Source organism: Lagopus muta, chromosome 1, assembly GCF_023343835.1.
Source record: "Lagopus muta isolate bLagMut1 chromosome 1, bLagMut1 primary, whole genome shotgun sequence".
NCBI classification, from domain to species: Eukaryota; Metazoa; Chordata; class Aves; order Galliformes; family Phasianidae; genus Lagopus; species Lagopus muta.
In genome coordinates, this window is record NC_064433.1 from 163,883,370 (window position 1) to 163,900,045 (window position 16,676).

Sequence of the window (16,676 nt, forward strand, 5' to 3'; positions counted from 1 at the left end):
TCTGTGAAAGCACTGTCTGTTTTACTCACAGGATTTCTAACCTCCTGTGAGTTACAGCATAAGAAATGCAGAGAAAACTCACTATTTGCTCCATGCACTGCATTAAATAATTAAATGGAGAAGCCAGTATTTTAGCACACATGCTCTCCTAAGGGGGAACAGTGCAGATACTGAGAGATGAGCAACTCCCAGGATTTTCTAGTTGCTTCTGTGCCATGGCCACATATATTATCATCTCTTCTGCTTTGACTCTACATTCCTCAAAAGTACTAGACAAGTGCTTGTATGGTAGTTTTGTTTGTAACAGTGGCTTCAGGCAACACACTGTAATTCCTTCTGAGTTAGCAATTTCGTAAGTAGGGACAAATGTGAAATATTATAGCATATCCTTGTTATCATCAACAGAAAGTTAGATGCTTCTGCCTTTTAACTTGGAGGATGGATAGCTGCTTTGATATTTCCCATTATTTCATTTAAGCACTGCTGTGAGGTTACTCTGATGCTTTTCTTTAATTTAAAAATCAGGTCTTAATTAAAAGCAAACAAACCAACCACAACAGTGCATATTCAAAACAGCCAGCAATAGCTTTTAAAATATTTATTACTTGCAAACAGATCTTTTTTTTTTCCTGTTACGGTCGAAAAAATTTTATTCAAAAGAAAACAGATTATTTGGTCAAATGTAGTAATTTTTAGAGTTTCAAAAGAGACCAGCACCCTCCTGGTTTTGCAGAGCTTGTCTCCTGGTGAGCACTGCAAAATACGAGAGCAGCTCAGGTGATAAAAGCACACGTGGTGGCACTTGAGGTGACACAGAAGAGCTTCCCCTGTGCACCGGTGTTGGTGGCAGGCAGTGCATCAGGCTGCAATTCACAAACCAGCCAGGTTTCAGTGTGGGCACTGGATCAACAGTGAAGCAAGCTGACCAAACTGACAGGCACTGCTGAACAGTTCACAAAAGGGGAAATTATTTATTTGTATCAGTAACGTGGCCTCTTCTCTTTCTTTTTTTTTTCTTTCCCTATTTTAACCATGAAAGGAATGAAGTACTGAAAACCTAAGCGTTCTGCCCAAGCCTTCAAGCTAACTTCCCTCAAATTTAAGGCACTGGTACTTCCCACTGGCAGCTGGCAGCCTTCATCATCTCTCTGTGCAGAATTAGACACATGCAGATGGAAAATGTTTCCAAAGATCATCTGTCAAAACAGTTGCATCCCACGAAAGCTTCATACAATGCAAGGCACTCCCCAGGACTTCTACAGAAACACTGCAGCCTCTGTGGGGGCTCGAGGATTTTCCAAGAGCCCTTGCAACTGAAATGACAAATGCATCCTTCCTCCCAGGAACTGGGTAATTCACAAAGGAGTTTCCTGCACTGATTTTTTTACATAATTTATGATGAAAGTGTAACTACCTTCGAGTACAAGATCCGTTGCTCTATCACTGCAAACTCTTCTCTTTTTACGTGTCAGTCAGAAGCAATATGCTTTATTAAAAACTTCAGTGACAACTATGTGACTTACCCTTTCCATCTTTGTTTTTCTTTTTCACAGATATGTTTGGAGTTGTTGCAGGGGACTCAGGACGAGAGGGTTTTGGCTTCTTCCCTGAAATAAACCACCAGTAAATGAACTTCAGGTTAGAAAAAAAAAAATGGATGTAAGTAAAAAAGAACAAGGACCTAAAAAAGAATGATAATTTTTTATTAATTCAGAGGAATTTCAATTTTTATTCATTTAGGATTTTTGTTCTATTCTGAGCCTTTTCCATTTCTACAAGATTGACACCCCTATGATATTAGTGTAAAGATTTTTTTCTAGTAAAGATTTTCCAAAGCTCACCTGCCTTGGAAATCTCTGTGGCTTTTTAGGTACTCTTAACAGCACTTAACACAGGAGAGATAAGAATAGGCTATTAACTGCGAACAGAAGTGTTTCAATGGAAAAGGCTCAACAAAATACAGAGCACTATCTTGTTCAGGCATCACCAAAATGGAATTTTCAGGGATAAAACAAGGTTGTCTTCTTATTTGTCTGGAAGTCCCCACTGATAGCAGCCAACTGTACTGTCACATGAAGAAAATATTTTTCAGTTCTGTTTTATCTTATATCTTTCCCAATGCTGGAAAGAAAGTTGGTTGTTTTTCTAAGACTGGGAGAACCATTAACAGAAACACCATTTCTTGAAGTTATAAACATGGTTGCTCTGCCTGGTGAGGAAGACTTAAAGAAAGAAGTTAATTACAAGTGATGACAAGAGTGAAGAGCATTCATTTGAAAACGTTGAAGAAACAACTAATCGTAAGTGGAATAAAAAAAATTAAGTTGTACTGAATTCTTTTTCAATATCAAATCTTGAACTTACTCCTTCATTGGCTCTCACTCAATATCAGCTTTACCAATACTGTAATTAATCAGGAATCTTCAAAACATACTTATGAAAAAAATACTCCTCTTATTAGGTTTTGCAATGACCCTTTAGTACAAAACTGTCCTAAAAGCAATGCCTCCTACTTCATTATGTTGGCCCATGATGTCAGAGGTGGACATTGATGGGTGCCTTGTACCTGGAGACATTCAAGGTCAGGCTGGTTGAGGCTCTATGCAACTTGATCCAGCTGTAGGTGTTCCTGTCTGTTGCATGGGAGCTGGACTGGACAACTTTTTAAGGGCTCCTTTTCCTCCTTCCCCCTTTCCCAAGGCATGGGTCTGTGGGTCTCCCCTCCCCATTAGTCATAAAACCAGGTTGAACCAGCCTGTAAACTGTTGACACCAACTCAGAAGATGCTATGATGGTATGGCAACAGAGGCTGAACCTTCCTGACAATATTCCATTACATGCTGTTAGTGTGTGACAGATGGGAGAAGAGATGCAGTCTGACAGAATGGCATCTGACACAGAAGTGTATCAGTGAACTCCTTCACCTAGAAAAAATGGCACCCAGTGACATTCATCAACACTTGCTGAACATTTATGGAGACCAAACAGAGGATGTGAGCACAGTGAGACAGTGGGTGGTGCATTTCAGCAGTGGCAACAGTGAAGTGGAAGACAAACCAGGTTCCAGACAGCCATGCAGACTTTTACAAGAATGGTGTGCAGGCTCTTGTTCATCACTGGCAAAAAATGCGGAGCTAACGTTGGTGATTGTGTGGAAGAGTTGTTTTGTAGCTGAGAGTTTGCTCTATCAAATAGGGTTATGGTGCTCTTTTATCTGTTATAGTTTCAATGGAAATAAACAAGAGGCATTACTTTCAGAGTGCATATTATCAGTACCTAAATTTTTCATGTACTGCTTCTGTTCTTTTGAGGGGCAGAACAGAGCAAGCAGACAGGACTGAGAGAAATATACTTCTAATCCAAGTAACCTGCTGTCATAAATAAAGAGGTAAAGAAAAGTGTTTGTCTTTTTCTCTCTTTATTGCATTTCCAAAGGCATTTAAGTTCAACTAAAGTAAGACAAACAGGTCTGTGCAATGCCATTCCTCTTTCGGTTTTATTTTTAGAGGTTTTCTTAGTACAAGAGACAAAACTGCAGAATAATCACAGAATCAAAGAATATGGGTTAGGGAGTTTCACCGGCTCTGAACAAGAATGTCAAGGCCAGCCTGGACTGTCTGATCTGTTACAGACCTTCAGATATCCATTAAGAAGTCATTAGAAAGCCTGGTTTGAGCACTTTCAACGTTGGCAGTCTCTTTGCACTTTCAATTTTCCTTCTCTCTCCCTTTTTTTTTTCTTCCCAAACAGGAACAAGAGGAAGGATTGCTAGTTGAGAGCTGCAGTGAGGAAAGACTAGTAATGCATGAAGTCCTCTCATTTAATTGCTTTCATTCACGGAGGATTCATGGCTGAGGATGGGACACAAAGCTCAGCCATCTCCTTGGCCATTAATGTCTTCCTTGATTTGAATGAAGATGGAAGGAAAGAAATCCTACAACACTGGCTTTCAAGGGGCTGTTTGACAAAACAGTAGGAATCTCTGGAGCATGTTTCTAGCAGTTTTATACTACTAACCATTACTGGTTGCAACAAGAAAAAAGTCTTCTTTATTTTCTTCTTCTGTAAAACATTTAGACAGAACCATGCTTCTACAGGTCAGCTATTATTGCACAAGAAGTTCCACATGGTAACTTTGGGTAAAGGCTTTTCTCTCCTTCTAGTTGGTTTATGGGATAACTGTTCAGTGCTCATATTGTTACCCATCTTGTACATACATGTTAAGGAGTAATATTAATTCTACTCTCCATAATTAAGGAGTAGAGATTGTTATTTGGATGTAGTTAATTACCAACATCCAAGTAAGATGAGGTCTTAAAAGCAAAAGAAGTGGATTAGGTCTCATGACTCAACTACTGCAGGTCAACTTCAGGAAATGCAAGCACTGATCCACATGCAATTCATGCACTTTTGGTAACAGATAACCTGGCCTACTAAACATAAATACAACTGCTGCAGCTATTCTAGGTTCTCTTACCTCAAAACTGGACTACTTCAAGGCAGCCTATCTAGACAATCCTCTACCACAAAGCTATTCCAAACTGGAAATCAGTGAAGAATTGTGGAACTTGTTTACAGAGAGGTATTGATCTTACTGCTCTAAAACTGGGCTAGAAATAAGTGAAGATGGGTTTAGGCTACACTGTGAGCTATAACCTCCAGATGCTGATACCATCAAAAGAACAGGCAGGAGAGACACAAAAAATCTTTGTTTAAAAGAAACTATTCACTGAAAGTATATTAAACATTAGCACACTTCCTCCTCTGGTCCAATAGAGCATGAATTTGTTACCTTTCAGAGTACGTTACTACATTCCTTTTTAGGAGAGAATTTTATGAAGAGGAAGGATGAAGAATGTGCAGGAAGCTAAGACTCATGAAGATCTGCTGTAATCTCGTACTAATTGCTTGTATGATTGTTTTGGTTTTCTTCCACTTTTCTATTTTTGAGGTTGTAAAAACACTTCAGCTCAGAAATTCCTGCTACAAATTAATTAGATATTAACAAAATGAGATGCAGCATTGAGGCTGGCAAGGAAAGTGATTAAAATCATCCTATCACTTCTGGAGAACATTTTCTTGTAGCAGCTCTTTTCAGCAGCGCCATCCCAACTCAGTTAGCAAGGCAATGCTCTGTGCAATGCAACCCTACAAATACAGCTATTGGGTTACATGTGCTGCTACTCTGTGAATAGATTGTGGCTACAACACACGTGGCAAAATGACCATAGTCCTTCACACTGCCACAAAACTGACTCAACCAGGGCAAACAGATTGCCCTTATAAAAACCAGAACAGAAAATACAAACCCTGCATGTCATCCTGAAATGCACTACAAAACGAGTAACATTTTGCAGTAATGCTTGTAGGTCAATGCCTTATAAATCCCTGCACACTTTGCAATAACACTTCAGCAATGCTCAGACCATCTACCTCAATTTCACTGAACACTGGTAGTTAATGAAACTTTAAGCTGATGCATCTTTTCTAGCTTTTCTTGTATGTGATGTAATGATCAAAGCCAATCACATTCACTGTGGAGCAACTGACATTTTAGCCTACAGTTAGAAAGGAGGAAGGAGTGGGAGTAAGCAGAAGCACAACACTAACAGGGTATGAAAGCATCAAGCCAAAGAAGTTAAATGTCGGGCAGATTGAGGCTCCTTGTTTTGACCCACACAGCAGCCGACATCAAGAAGAAACAACAAAAACCAAACCAGCTGAAGTCCCCTTACAGTTGGTTATGATGCAGCACGGTAGTTTCCCCAGCAGCACTCTTGGGCAGCTGCTGGTCAGACTCCTCTGCACAGCAGTTTCAGTTCAGTTTTCTTACAACAACCAGAGAGCTCCTGACCAACACCCATCTCCACCAGACCCTGTGACACACAAGGGACTAAGGAAGCTCCCACAGCATTTCCAGAGCTCTGTATGTTGCCCTTCACACATAACTACCCCTAACATTCATTGTTGGCATTAGCAACAAAATGCACTCTTGCATCAGAAGCATAACGGGGTAGGCGGCAAAAGCCCTCTTCTGGATGACTTATTTTCCCCATAGGTGAATGTGTCAAAATCTTATGTCCTAAAGCTCTGATTCAGACCTATGTTTAGTTCCAGAAATATAACTCTTCTGTTTTATTTCATTTTTATTATTATTAATATTATTTTTAATTTGTTGCAACATCACCTTACATCTGCCTGCACTACATGACACTTTTCCAAAGCAGACATTAGCATCAGGGCCTCAGATGGTGCCTGCACTGAAGCAGAGTAGGAAGGCAGGAGCAGAAGGTCTGACTAACATCACATAACTTCATTACCCTTTAGTATGGCAGTGACTCCAGAGGAACATGACACGACAGACGAGGCCTCAGCCACGTCAGGTTACCTCCTGCAAATGGGACTGAAACTTACTACAGTGTGCAGCTATTTAGAGAAAAGAAAAACCACCAACAAAATAAAACTACAGTTTATATTCAAGAAATGCTAAAAAAAAAAAGTTCTCATTCTTATCTTCTGCACACCACAGATCTTTTCTGAGTCAAAGCAAAATAAAAGCTAATTAAAATATTTCAGCTTTCACGGTAGTGCAAGCTCCATAGTTTGTAATGTAATTTTCTTCTTAAGAAACTAGAAATAGGAATGAGTAAAGATCCATGTTTCCTAAGGCAAGTAACCATTGCTATCCCTCCAGCATCATCAATATCTCAGCATTTGGGCTTGGACTTAGTCAGACAAAGCATTCTCTGTATTTCCAGCAGAGGACACTTGATTCTTTTGACTTGTCAGCCAGGATGGCTCCACAGACCCATGAGAGGTAAGCATGCCACTGACTGCTCTCTACTCCACAAGACTGCTCTGCAATAGCATCTTACCCTTTTTCTTCTTTGGTTGTTCAAATTCCGGAGTCTCTGGTGACTCAGCATAAGGGTCTGGGGCTTGGTGAACTTCCACGACCTCGGGGATCCCATCAAGACTGACTGATACGTGTGTAATAGGAGCCACTATATCTTCATCTTCAGTTGAGCCAAACATAGTTGCTTAAGGGAAAGGGATAATGGGAGGAGATCAGTTCATAACTGAATATGTCCATCCACAATCAGAAGTAGCATTAAAACAGACAAGTGCAGTGACATAGCCTACTCTCCTAAAAAGCACTGTTGTGGTGTGTGTTCACACATTTTTATTCACAGTTAACAGAATTTGCAGAGGTAAGTATATGTTCTTCTATCTTGCCAGTGCAGAATCACAGAACTATTTGGGTTGGGAGGGACCTTAAACATTGCCTAGTTCCAACCTCCTGCTCTGTGCAGGGACACTTTCCAGTATATCAGCTTGCCCAGAGTCAACTCCAAACTGGCCTTGAACACTTCCAGGCATCCACCACATTTCTTGGTCAAACATAAATAGATTCATCCTCTATCAGAGGAACAAAACAGAACAGCCTAAACAGTTCCACTTAATTCATATTTTCCCTTCAATTCTTAATTTTTTCCTTATCTATCGATGTTCAACTCTGGGATCAACATGTTCTCAAGGAAGTGAAACTCCTCACTGCATATAACACTAGATTTCTGGTACCCAAACTATGCATCTAAAATCTACTTGGAAGCAAAATATTCCTACTCCTTCCAGTCAGTCACACAACACTGAACCTCTCCTTGTCACAAACAAGTCAAACACAGACTAGATTCACTTTCTTAAAAAAAAAAACTCACTTATTCTTTTTTCATCCAACATAGGACCAGGGGAGTCCATATTGAGAAGCGCTTCAGCAGCCTCAATTGTTTCCATAGTTTCATCTCCATTATGACACGATGTTTCAACTAAAAGCAAAAGAAAATAATTAATTCCAAACAAGCTACAAAGCAGATTTAAAGCATGTTATTTATCATAAAATCATAGAATAATAGAATCATAGAACGGCATAGGTTGAAAAGGACCACAACGATCATCTGGTTTCAACCCCCTGCTATGTGCAGGGTCACCAACCACCAGACCAGGCTGCCCAGAGCCACATCCAGCCTGGCCTTGAATGCCTCCAGGGATGGGGCATCCACAGCCTCCTTGGGCAACCTGTTCCAGTGCCACCACTGGATGAAAAACTTCCTCCTAATATCTAACCTAAACCTCCCCTGTCTCAGTTTAAGACCATTCTCCCGTGTCTTATCACTGTCCACCCTTGTGAACAGCTGCAAATTTACTTCTATATCATTTCCAAAAAGAAAATGAAAAGTGGTCTCAACTAACTGTGCAGTAACAGTTTATCTGGGGAGAAAAAGTACACGTTTAGTTTTAAAAGTGTAGTGCATTAAAACAAAAAAGACTTTAATTTCTGCCTCATCTTTCTAACCCCTCCATGTGCTGATCAAGTACATGCAATAAAACACCATGCCCATAATCCTTGAGAAAAAGCCACTGTCCCAAACAATTTTCTATACACTACCCTTAAAAAAAAATTGCTGCTTTCTTCTTATGGTTGTCCTAAGAAAGAGAATTCTGTACTTAAGAGATGCTCTTTTAGCCTAGAGAACAGATAGGCAAACTTCCATCAGACAGCTTATTACCTATAGGTACAATTGAACACTGAACTTCCAAATCTGTAGGGATGATAGGAGTGGCTAACAGAGCATGCTCCAGGGAAGCAGTATTAAAAATTATTACTATTATTATTACCATAAAAACCAATAGAAAGGGCCGGTATGCTTTCCAAAAGTTTTAACTACTAGACAATCCCTCATTTGTCTTATACTGGTGCCCATCAGACAAATCAAAAGCACTTGGATCTTTATAATTTGTAATTTATAATTAAGGCCATGTGAAGCACACACACAAAAAAATCTGATAAAAATAGTTCTTTTCTGACAGATTTGGAAGTAGTAGCAGTGCAAGAAGATAATTCAGTTTGACTAGAGGAGTATCTTTACCAGAGGATTGTTTGCAAAATACATGTAGTATAACAAACAAGGTACATCAGTTTCACTTTTGGGTACCATAAGCCTTTAGAAATGTTCTCAAAAAAAAGGTTATTTAAGCAATTGCTTTGTTGGATAGAAATGCTCAGGTCAGGTTTCCTTATCTTTTGCCATGAATTTGAACCTGCTTTTGGTATTTTACACAGGTTTATCAAAGCAGTGCAAAGGTCTGCATTAGTAAGTCCCCTGCACAGGGCACAGACCAACCTTAGCTACTTTCTTAAGCCCTGTAATGAGTCAGATTCACACCCTGCCTGTTTAACTTTGAGGAATTTGGGGTGAGGCAGCCACACACACACACACAATAAAAAAAGAAAGAAAAACAAAGAAAAAGGAGACTGACTCCTTTGCCAGCCATACCAGGCACAACCTCAGAGCATTTCTTCTTCTCGTTAAAGCCATAGATTTACACCAAGAAATACAACCTCTGTGACAGTAACAACAAAGCACCCAGCCCACCAGCAATCACACTGAATTTCAGAAAACAAACAGAAAGTTTCACTCCAAATGCTTACAGCTTCTGCAATCCTATCACTGGGAGAGGACCAAGATAAGAGCGGGTATTCGTGCACCAGCCCTGCCTCCCACACCCCGCTGTGCTTACGGGCAGCTCACAGCCTACAGCAGGCAGCTCTGCAGGAGCCTCCTTAGCATAGCATGGTTAGGTTGTGGTTGGACCCGATGGTCTTTAAGGCCTTTTCTGACCTGAGCAGTTGCATGATTCTTAGAAGGTGACTTTGCAGGATCGAGCCAAACTCATTGCTCTGTTGCTGAAAGAAAATAGGGATGTGGTTCTGATTCTCCTCTACTGCTGGTTCATGATCCAGACTCCTTATCAATACAAGCCAGGCTTCACACTGTTCTGATCACACTGAGGCAACTGAGTCCTGTGCAATGGCTGAACATAGATCTGAGGGGTTCTGCGGGATTAGCAAGTTGAATTACAGGAACTCAAGAGCCAACACAAGCAAGCTGTGAGGTGCCACACGGCAATGTAATCACAACCTCCCTGTCCTATTAGCAGCAGCACACAGCTTGAGATAGCTCTCAGGGATAACCGACCCAACAAATAAGAGCAAGCCAGTCTGTTACTTCAGTTTCTTAACGTTGCCAGTAGATATTCCGATCACAATTGAAATCACCAATCAGAATGGCAGTTATGACACAGTCACAAACTAAAGAAGGATTGAGACGACAGTACTGATTTGTTACACTTCAAAGTCGCAGCTACAAAAATGCTGTGCATTTTCATTTCAAAGTACCTATTTTAAATAGGTCGCAACTTAAGAAAAAAAAAAAATAAAGGAAAACAAAACCACACCCAAAAGTAACATTTTTTTCCCAGGGTACTCAACAAGCTCCTGATTATCTCAGCAAGCCACAAATTTAAGCCTCTGTGTATGCCAATTACAACCCAATTACTGTGGATGCGTGTTTGCAATGAATCAGCAGAGCTCACAGCTAGCAGCAGGCCTGCCCAGACAAGGCTGTCTTCTCACCTGATGGAAAAAGAAACTCCACATCTAGCCTGAAGCTCCCTCCTTCAGCCCAAATTCCCACCTAGCATACTTGTGAATGCTTTACACCTTCCTACTTGACACCTCCTGACAAGGTGGCTGCTCACTTCCCATCGCTCAGCTCAGGGATCCCACCCCACTCCCTCTGTCACACACCTCTCAAACCAATCAGCCCCAAAAGGCCAATGATGGGGGCTTTGCCCAGACTAGATACAGCCTGTGCTAGTCACAGCTGTATTTAAATACACCAACTAAAGGGATCGAGGTCTCAGAACAATGCTGGAAGAAATGTAAAGTTGCTGAAAGAAGGAAGAATCATAGAAATACCTGGGTTGAAAAGGACCACAGTGATCATCTGGTTTCAACCCCCTGCTATGTGCAGGGTCACCAACCAGCAGACCAGGCTGCCCAGAGCCACATCCAGCCTGGCCTTGAATGCCTTCAGGGATGGGGCATCCACAACCTCCTTGGGCAACCTGTTCCAGTGCATCACCACCCTCTGGGTGAAAAACTTCGTCCTAATATCTAACCTAAACCTCCCTTGTCTCAGTTTAAAACCATTCCCCCTTGTCTTATCTCTATCCACCCTTAAAAACAGCCGTTCTCCCTCCTGTTTATACACTCCCTTCAAGTACTGGAAGGCCACCATGAGGTCTCCCTAAAGCCTTCTCTTTTCCAAGCTAAACGACCCCAGTTCCTCAACCTTTCTTCATAGGAGAGATGCTCCATGAATTTAATGAAGAGATTCCTCACATACAGACTGAGACCTTTTTTTCAGAATAACTGACTGTTAAATTCAAGCGATTGCTTTTTAATAGAAATTCTGCACCAACTGTTCAGTAATGCTGGAAAACCAAGTGCTACTTTAAGAATGCACGTGATTCAAGGAGACCTATACATCACACTTCCTTTTCTTTTTAAACACGGCTTTAAAATTTATAAGTGAAATTATCTCACCGGGGAGCTGCATGGAAAAACACTCCTCATTTCTATCCAGATGGTATAAGCAGTATGGAGTAACTTCTCTACAAAGCAACAGATCTCATCTTTTTGTCTTTTTACAACTAGCATCTTGTCAATGGAAAATCCTCATGGATTAAGACTGTGAAATTCTGTTTCCAACTCAGCAGCCTTTTGGATTTCTTTGCAATCATTATAAATGATTACATCCACAGAACATGCTGGGGTTGTGCTGGGTTACAACACGTAGCACTTTCCTTTCATTCACTTACATGAACAGTTTGGCTTGTGCCATCAGTTCTAGAGGTTCACCCAAATGCAGAAGCCAAATGCTACCTAACTTGGACAGACTGTAAAATAACTTTTGGTTGTTAAGCTTCATTGCTGTTCTATGAGAACCTGTATTTCTGTGCTCTGGATTCAGATCAGGGCACAGTGAATCAAAGTGCCCATTTTTTTTGTCTCTCCCCTCTTACACAAACTTTCTCACTGTTTCAGTGAGGAGGCACAGGTGAACCACAAAATGGCAGAGTTTGATTACCTGCTGTTTTTCTACATTACATGTGTCAGCTTCAAGAAAAAAATAATTCAGGAAGTTGCATAATCCAATTAGTTCCTCCTTCCTGTGCATTTTACAACTCTAATTAATTACACTAATAAGATAAATAAAGTGTACTAAATCATACCATCTGACAAGATAGCCTACAGTTTATTGTATGCAAAACTTTATCCCCTGTATTTTTCAGAGAGGAAAAAAAAACAACACCACAAAACTCAATATTCTCTTCAGTGATAAAACTTCATCCAAAGCCAAATGCTCCAATCTATTTTCTTGATCATCTTTTACTACATGACAGTTAATCGTTTGGGGTCACATTATACCAGCAACAAACCGACCTGCAAATTGCTATCACAGTTTTTCCAATGAAACGTGTTGGTAAATTTAGAGAGTGATAAGGCAAGTCTGTCTATTAATTATAAAAAGATTATGGTGTGTATAACATAGCTAGAAAACTGGCTGTTGGCTATCTTTCAGCAGGGTTTCAAGTAAAACAGATGCTGTTCTTATAGCTGTAGTTTTCTGCAGGTCATAATTTATACTACAGATAGTAATCAGGGCAGTGTAATAGCTAGTTTTGAATGGCTTAAACTAGATCCTAGAGGCAGAGAAGCTTACCAGAGTCCATACTTCTGCAGATACAACATTCAACAGTAATTCCTGCAGTTTCAGCAGACTTAACTACTTGTAGTTTAGGGGACAATGAAAGCTTAATGTATAATAGGAAAAAAAAAAAAATCAGCACTGAAAAACTCGTAGCTTCAAAAAAAAAATTCATGCATATTTAGAAACCATTTCTGAGTAATGTTGGTATTTTCAGTTTCATTTTGCTGTGAACTTCAGTCCTCTGAATATTTTAAATTGGAATTAGTACAGTCTTTACCAGGTCCGATTCTCTCTCAGAGGCATAACGTGAAAGTGACTGAAAAGATTTGTACAAAATTCCAAGAGCAAAACAACGCATTTCACTGCTGAGGCCAAACACACACAAATTAAAATCAAGAGGGGAGCCTCAGAGATAGGAAATAACCAGAAAACAAAGTAGGTGGGAAACGTTAGCTGCAATCAGCCCTACTTCACAAGCAGCCCACTGAAAAATGCACTTGCACCTGCTCTGGTGGTTTGGCTGGGCTGTGTACCTGAAACCTGGACAGAGAGGTGATGAAGCCATGCTCCTTCTCTGTGCTCTCTCCACACTTTCATGGGAGGCTCCTGTCCTGCCTTGCCCTGTAACCCTGCCCTGATAGGGACTGGCAGGGGCTCCTTGATATACACAAACTGCTGAGGCACCCTCCCCACAGGAGCCCTGAGCGGTGGTGCTGGTCAGCTTGGAGTCATCCCTTTGTACAAAGCCAAGCACTCAGTTTCCAGTGGCCAAAGAAACCCACAGCACAGATGCTGCAGTGTGAACCAGATAATTAGTTAGCATCTCCTTCATTACAGCAATCTCTACAAAGTCACAGCTCTTCTTTTCTAAGGACTTGGCCTTTAAAGAAAAACAGATTGCTTCAGCTACAATGGAAGATGTTAACAATGCAGTGCTTGTCTGCCTCCAAAGTATCCCTTGGACACCACCAGTTACAAGGATTACATATTTTCACTCTCTGGCAGCAAACCCTTCTCATGTGACTATTTACGTTAGCAACGAAAAATCTTAACAAGAATAGTCACAAAAGCAGAGTTTCACAATTACTCATGCAACTGTCAATTCACACTATAACAGTATGTATTGCAGTGAATACGTATGCACGAAAACTATGAAATTCATCAACGACAAAATATTCACACAGTCACGTTAAGTGGTGCTTAAATAACACACTGAGGAAATGCCAGTTACAGTGTGAATAATTAAAATGAATAGCAAGTGAATAGTTGGCAAGAGGTCTCAACTTGAAGTAACGTTTAGGCACGTAAGACTTTCTTGAATAATCAGTTAAATTATTTGTACAGTCACAGTCTGTTCACAGATAATTCATGGCTAAAGAAAAAGGGGCCACATATATCAGATAAAACCATTTATTGGGAATGGTTTGTGCCAATTTACTCTGTGAACTACACCTCGTGTCCAGTTTTATTGAGTTTGGCTTTTGGTGGTAAAAGGCTGTAAAAGAGCCTTTGGAAGTAGTGCCAGAGCCACGACTGAAACCAGCAAGCTGTCTGCAACCCCGGGGACAGCTCAGCTGCAAAACCCTCATCAGTGAAAGATGGTACAACCAGATCTCAGTTTTGTAAAGCATCCACCTCACCTTTCAGACTTAGTCTGCAAAGATGCTCCAAATACCTACTTTCAGCAAGGTGCTGTTTGCTTTGGGGGCTTTTTGTTTTTGTTTTTAATAAGTTTCTTTAATCGGATATATCCTTGAGCTTTCTCTTTTACACTATCTTTCCTAACAGAAGTTATGCAGAACATTTGTACTTTAAACATTGATTATTAGAGATCTAAAACGAACACTATGCTGAGCACACCAATATCAGCATCGTGCTGACATGCACATTTTACAGTTGGCCATTTGCATACCCTCCAGAAATCAAAATGCTACATCTACACATGTTGTATGTTGCTGCTTTTTTGGTACATCACATTTACTCAAGTACATACCAACCACTAAAAAAAAAAAGGGGCAAAAAAATGACATTAAGAGCAATGCACAACCATTGTGGTACTCTGAATAGAACCCTATCTTAATCTGTATCGATGGATGACAGGTCACTGTACCAGCTGTGCAGCTGGAATTGCAAGCCACCTGGTACTGGAATTAATACCATCTTCTCCATGTTGCAGCACAGGATTGACAGCATTCAATATCGTTATAACTTTGTTTCTTATTCATTTTTGTCACTCAGCTTTTCCTCGCTGCCAGCCACAACCACCTTGTTGCAAAAGCATGGCAGATAAAAAATTGTATTGCGAACCTGTGAGGGGGATATCATCATCTTCAATGATTTGTTCCTCTGCAACATCTAGGGAATTCTCAGTGATCATGTCACTGGGCTCATCCACACAGGTTAAGCCAGAATAGTTGTTTAGGAGATCTCCACTAGGGACATGTTCCACGATGACAGCAGGGAAGATGGACGGATCACCAAGCTGTAGAAAAAAAACACCAAAAAAAGGAAAATTAAAGTAATGGCAGTTAGAACATTCCCACTTTAAGCATTTACTTCAACAAACCCACAGCATATCACCTAAATATTAAATGATCAGGAGAGAGTACCGAAAAACAAGATGATTTTTAGCACACAAAACAAAAAGAGCAGCAGTGTCCTGCCACGGGCCAGAGGCTGAATATCACTACAGATAGTGTATAATACACTGACATGGTCACAGGAGGTTATACAAGACTCCCACAGCAGCATTTTGCAGCTAAAAGGCTGACAGAACAGAGGAATGGAGCAGTGCAGTAGAAGTCGAACTCAGCTGGCAATGACAGCAGCAAACAACTTGCTGCAAGCACCTTCTGCTCTTCCTGTCCAGCTGTGGGCAGAGGGTGGTGTGGCTGTGAGCGCTGCAGGAAGGTCTCACCAGCACTGAGTTTACTGTGAGATAGTAGCTTAGGGGTCACTTACCATGAGGGTAACAAGTGAAACAAGGAGTGCTTTATACATGTACCTCTAATTCTTGTGGTTTCATCACTTGCCACTGCTCCCCTACTTTGCTTTAAAGCCCGCTTTCAGCCATCATCCTTCTCTCTCAACAATTATCTTCCATATGATACAACAGAAAAAGGGCACTTGCAAAAGCCAAAATCAAGCTGGCCAGTTGTAATAACAAGATGCACATTCTCCAAAAGAGCAACCATTCAACAGGAAGAGGTTTGCAGAAAATGCCATTTATGATAAAGTATTTTCCAAAAAGATTCTGTGTGATTTCCAAACGCCACAGGCAGGAAAAAAAAGTCAGCGGATGGCAGCATAGGAGGCTCAAAGGAAGTCTTGTGTAACTCTATGGCTCTCTCACTATAAAAATAAGCCACACTGAGTTCGGCACACTTAAAAACAAGAAAACAAACCAAACATTGCTCCAAAGCATTCCTATGAGAAAATCCATGTGTGTACATTTGGCCTCACTCCACAAAAGAACAGATATTCACATGGAGGGTGGTGAAGCACTAGAACAGGTTGCCCAAGGAGGCTGTGGATGCCCCATCCCTGCAGGCATTCAAGGCCAGGCTGGATGTGGCTCTGGGCAGCCTGGTCTGGTGGCTGGAGACCCTGCACATGGCAGAGGGTTGAAACTACATGATCACTGTGGGCCTTTTCAACCCAGGCCATTCTACGATATGCAAAAATCGAGCAGTATTTTTTTTTTTCAATTTAACCATGCAAGAAGAAAAACAACAATATGGGTAATAACGTTTATTTGGGCATTGCTCATGTCTCAGTCTTTCCACTGCACAGGACACCAGCAGCAGAAAATGGTCTCAGAGCTGCTGTCTCCCTGCAGAGAACGGCAGTGGGAGTCATCGTCTCCCATGGAAGGGAATGGAACATACATACTGAAAGGAGAAAGTGCAATTAGGATCTTTATGAGGAAGTAATTACCATCTGAAATTGTTCTGTGTTTTGTAAAACGTGCCTCAACAACTGTGGTAAAGAGCAATTAGAAAAAAAATGAAGAGTTCAGAAACAAAGCTAATATTTCTAGGGGCTTCTATCACAAATGTT

General features: G+C 40.8%; 1 protein-coding gene across 8 annotated transcripts in view; it reads right to left on the minus strand.

Moving 5' to 3' along the window:
* Positions 1–16,676, minus strand: part of ELF1 (E74 like ETS transcription factor 1) — an 85,485-nt gene that overhangs the window by 16,180 nt on the left and 52,629 nt on the right. For all 8 annotated transcript variants that reach the window (XM_048932794.1, XM_048932810.1, XM_048932827.1 and 5 more), the window contains 4 exons: positions 14,925–15,099; positions 7,719–7,826; positions 6,876–7,040; positions 1,524–1,607 (listed from right to left, as the gene is read on the minus strand). In XM_048932794.1, coding sequence (XP_048788751.1) covers positions 1,524–1,607; positions 6,876–7,040; positions 7,719–7,826; positions 14,925–15,099 — 532 coding nt within the window. The remainder of the gene's footprint in view (positions 1–1,523; positions 1,608–6,875; positions 7,041–7,718; positions 7,827–14,924; positions 15,100–16,676) is intronic.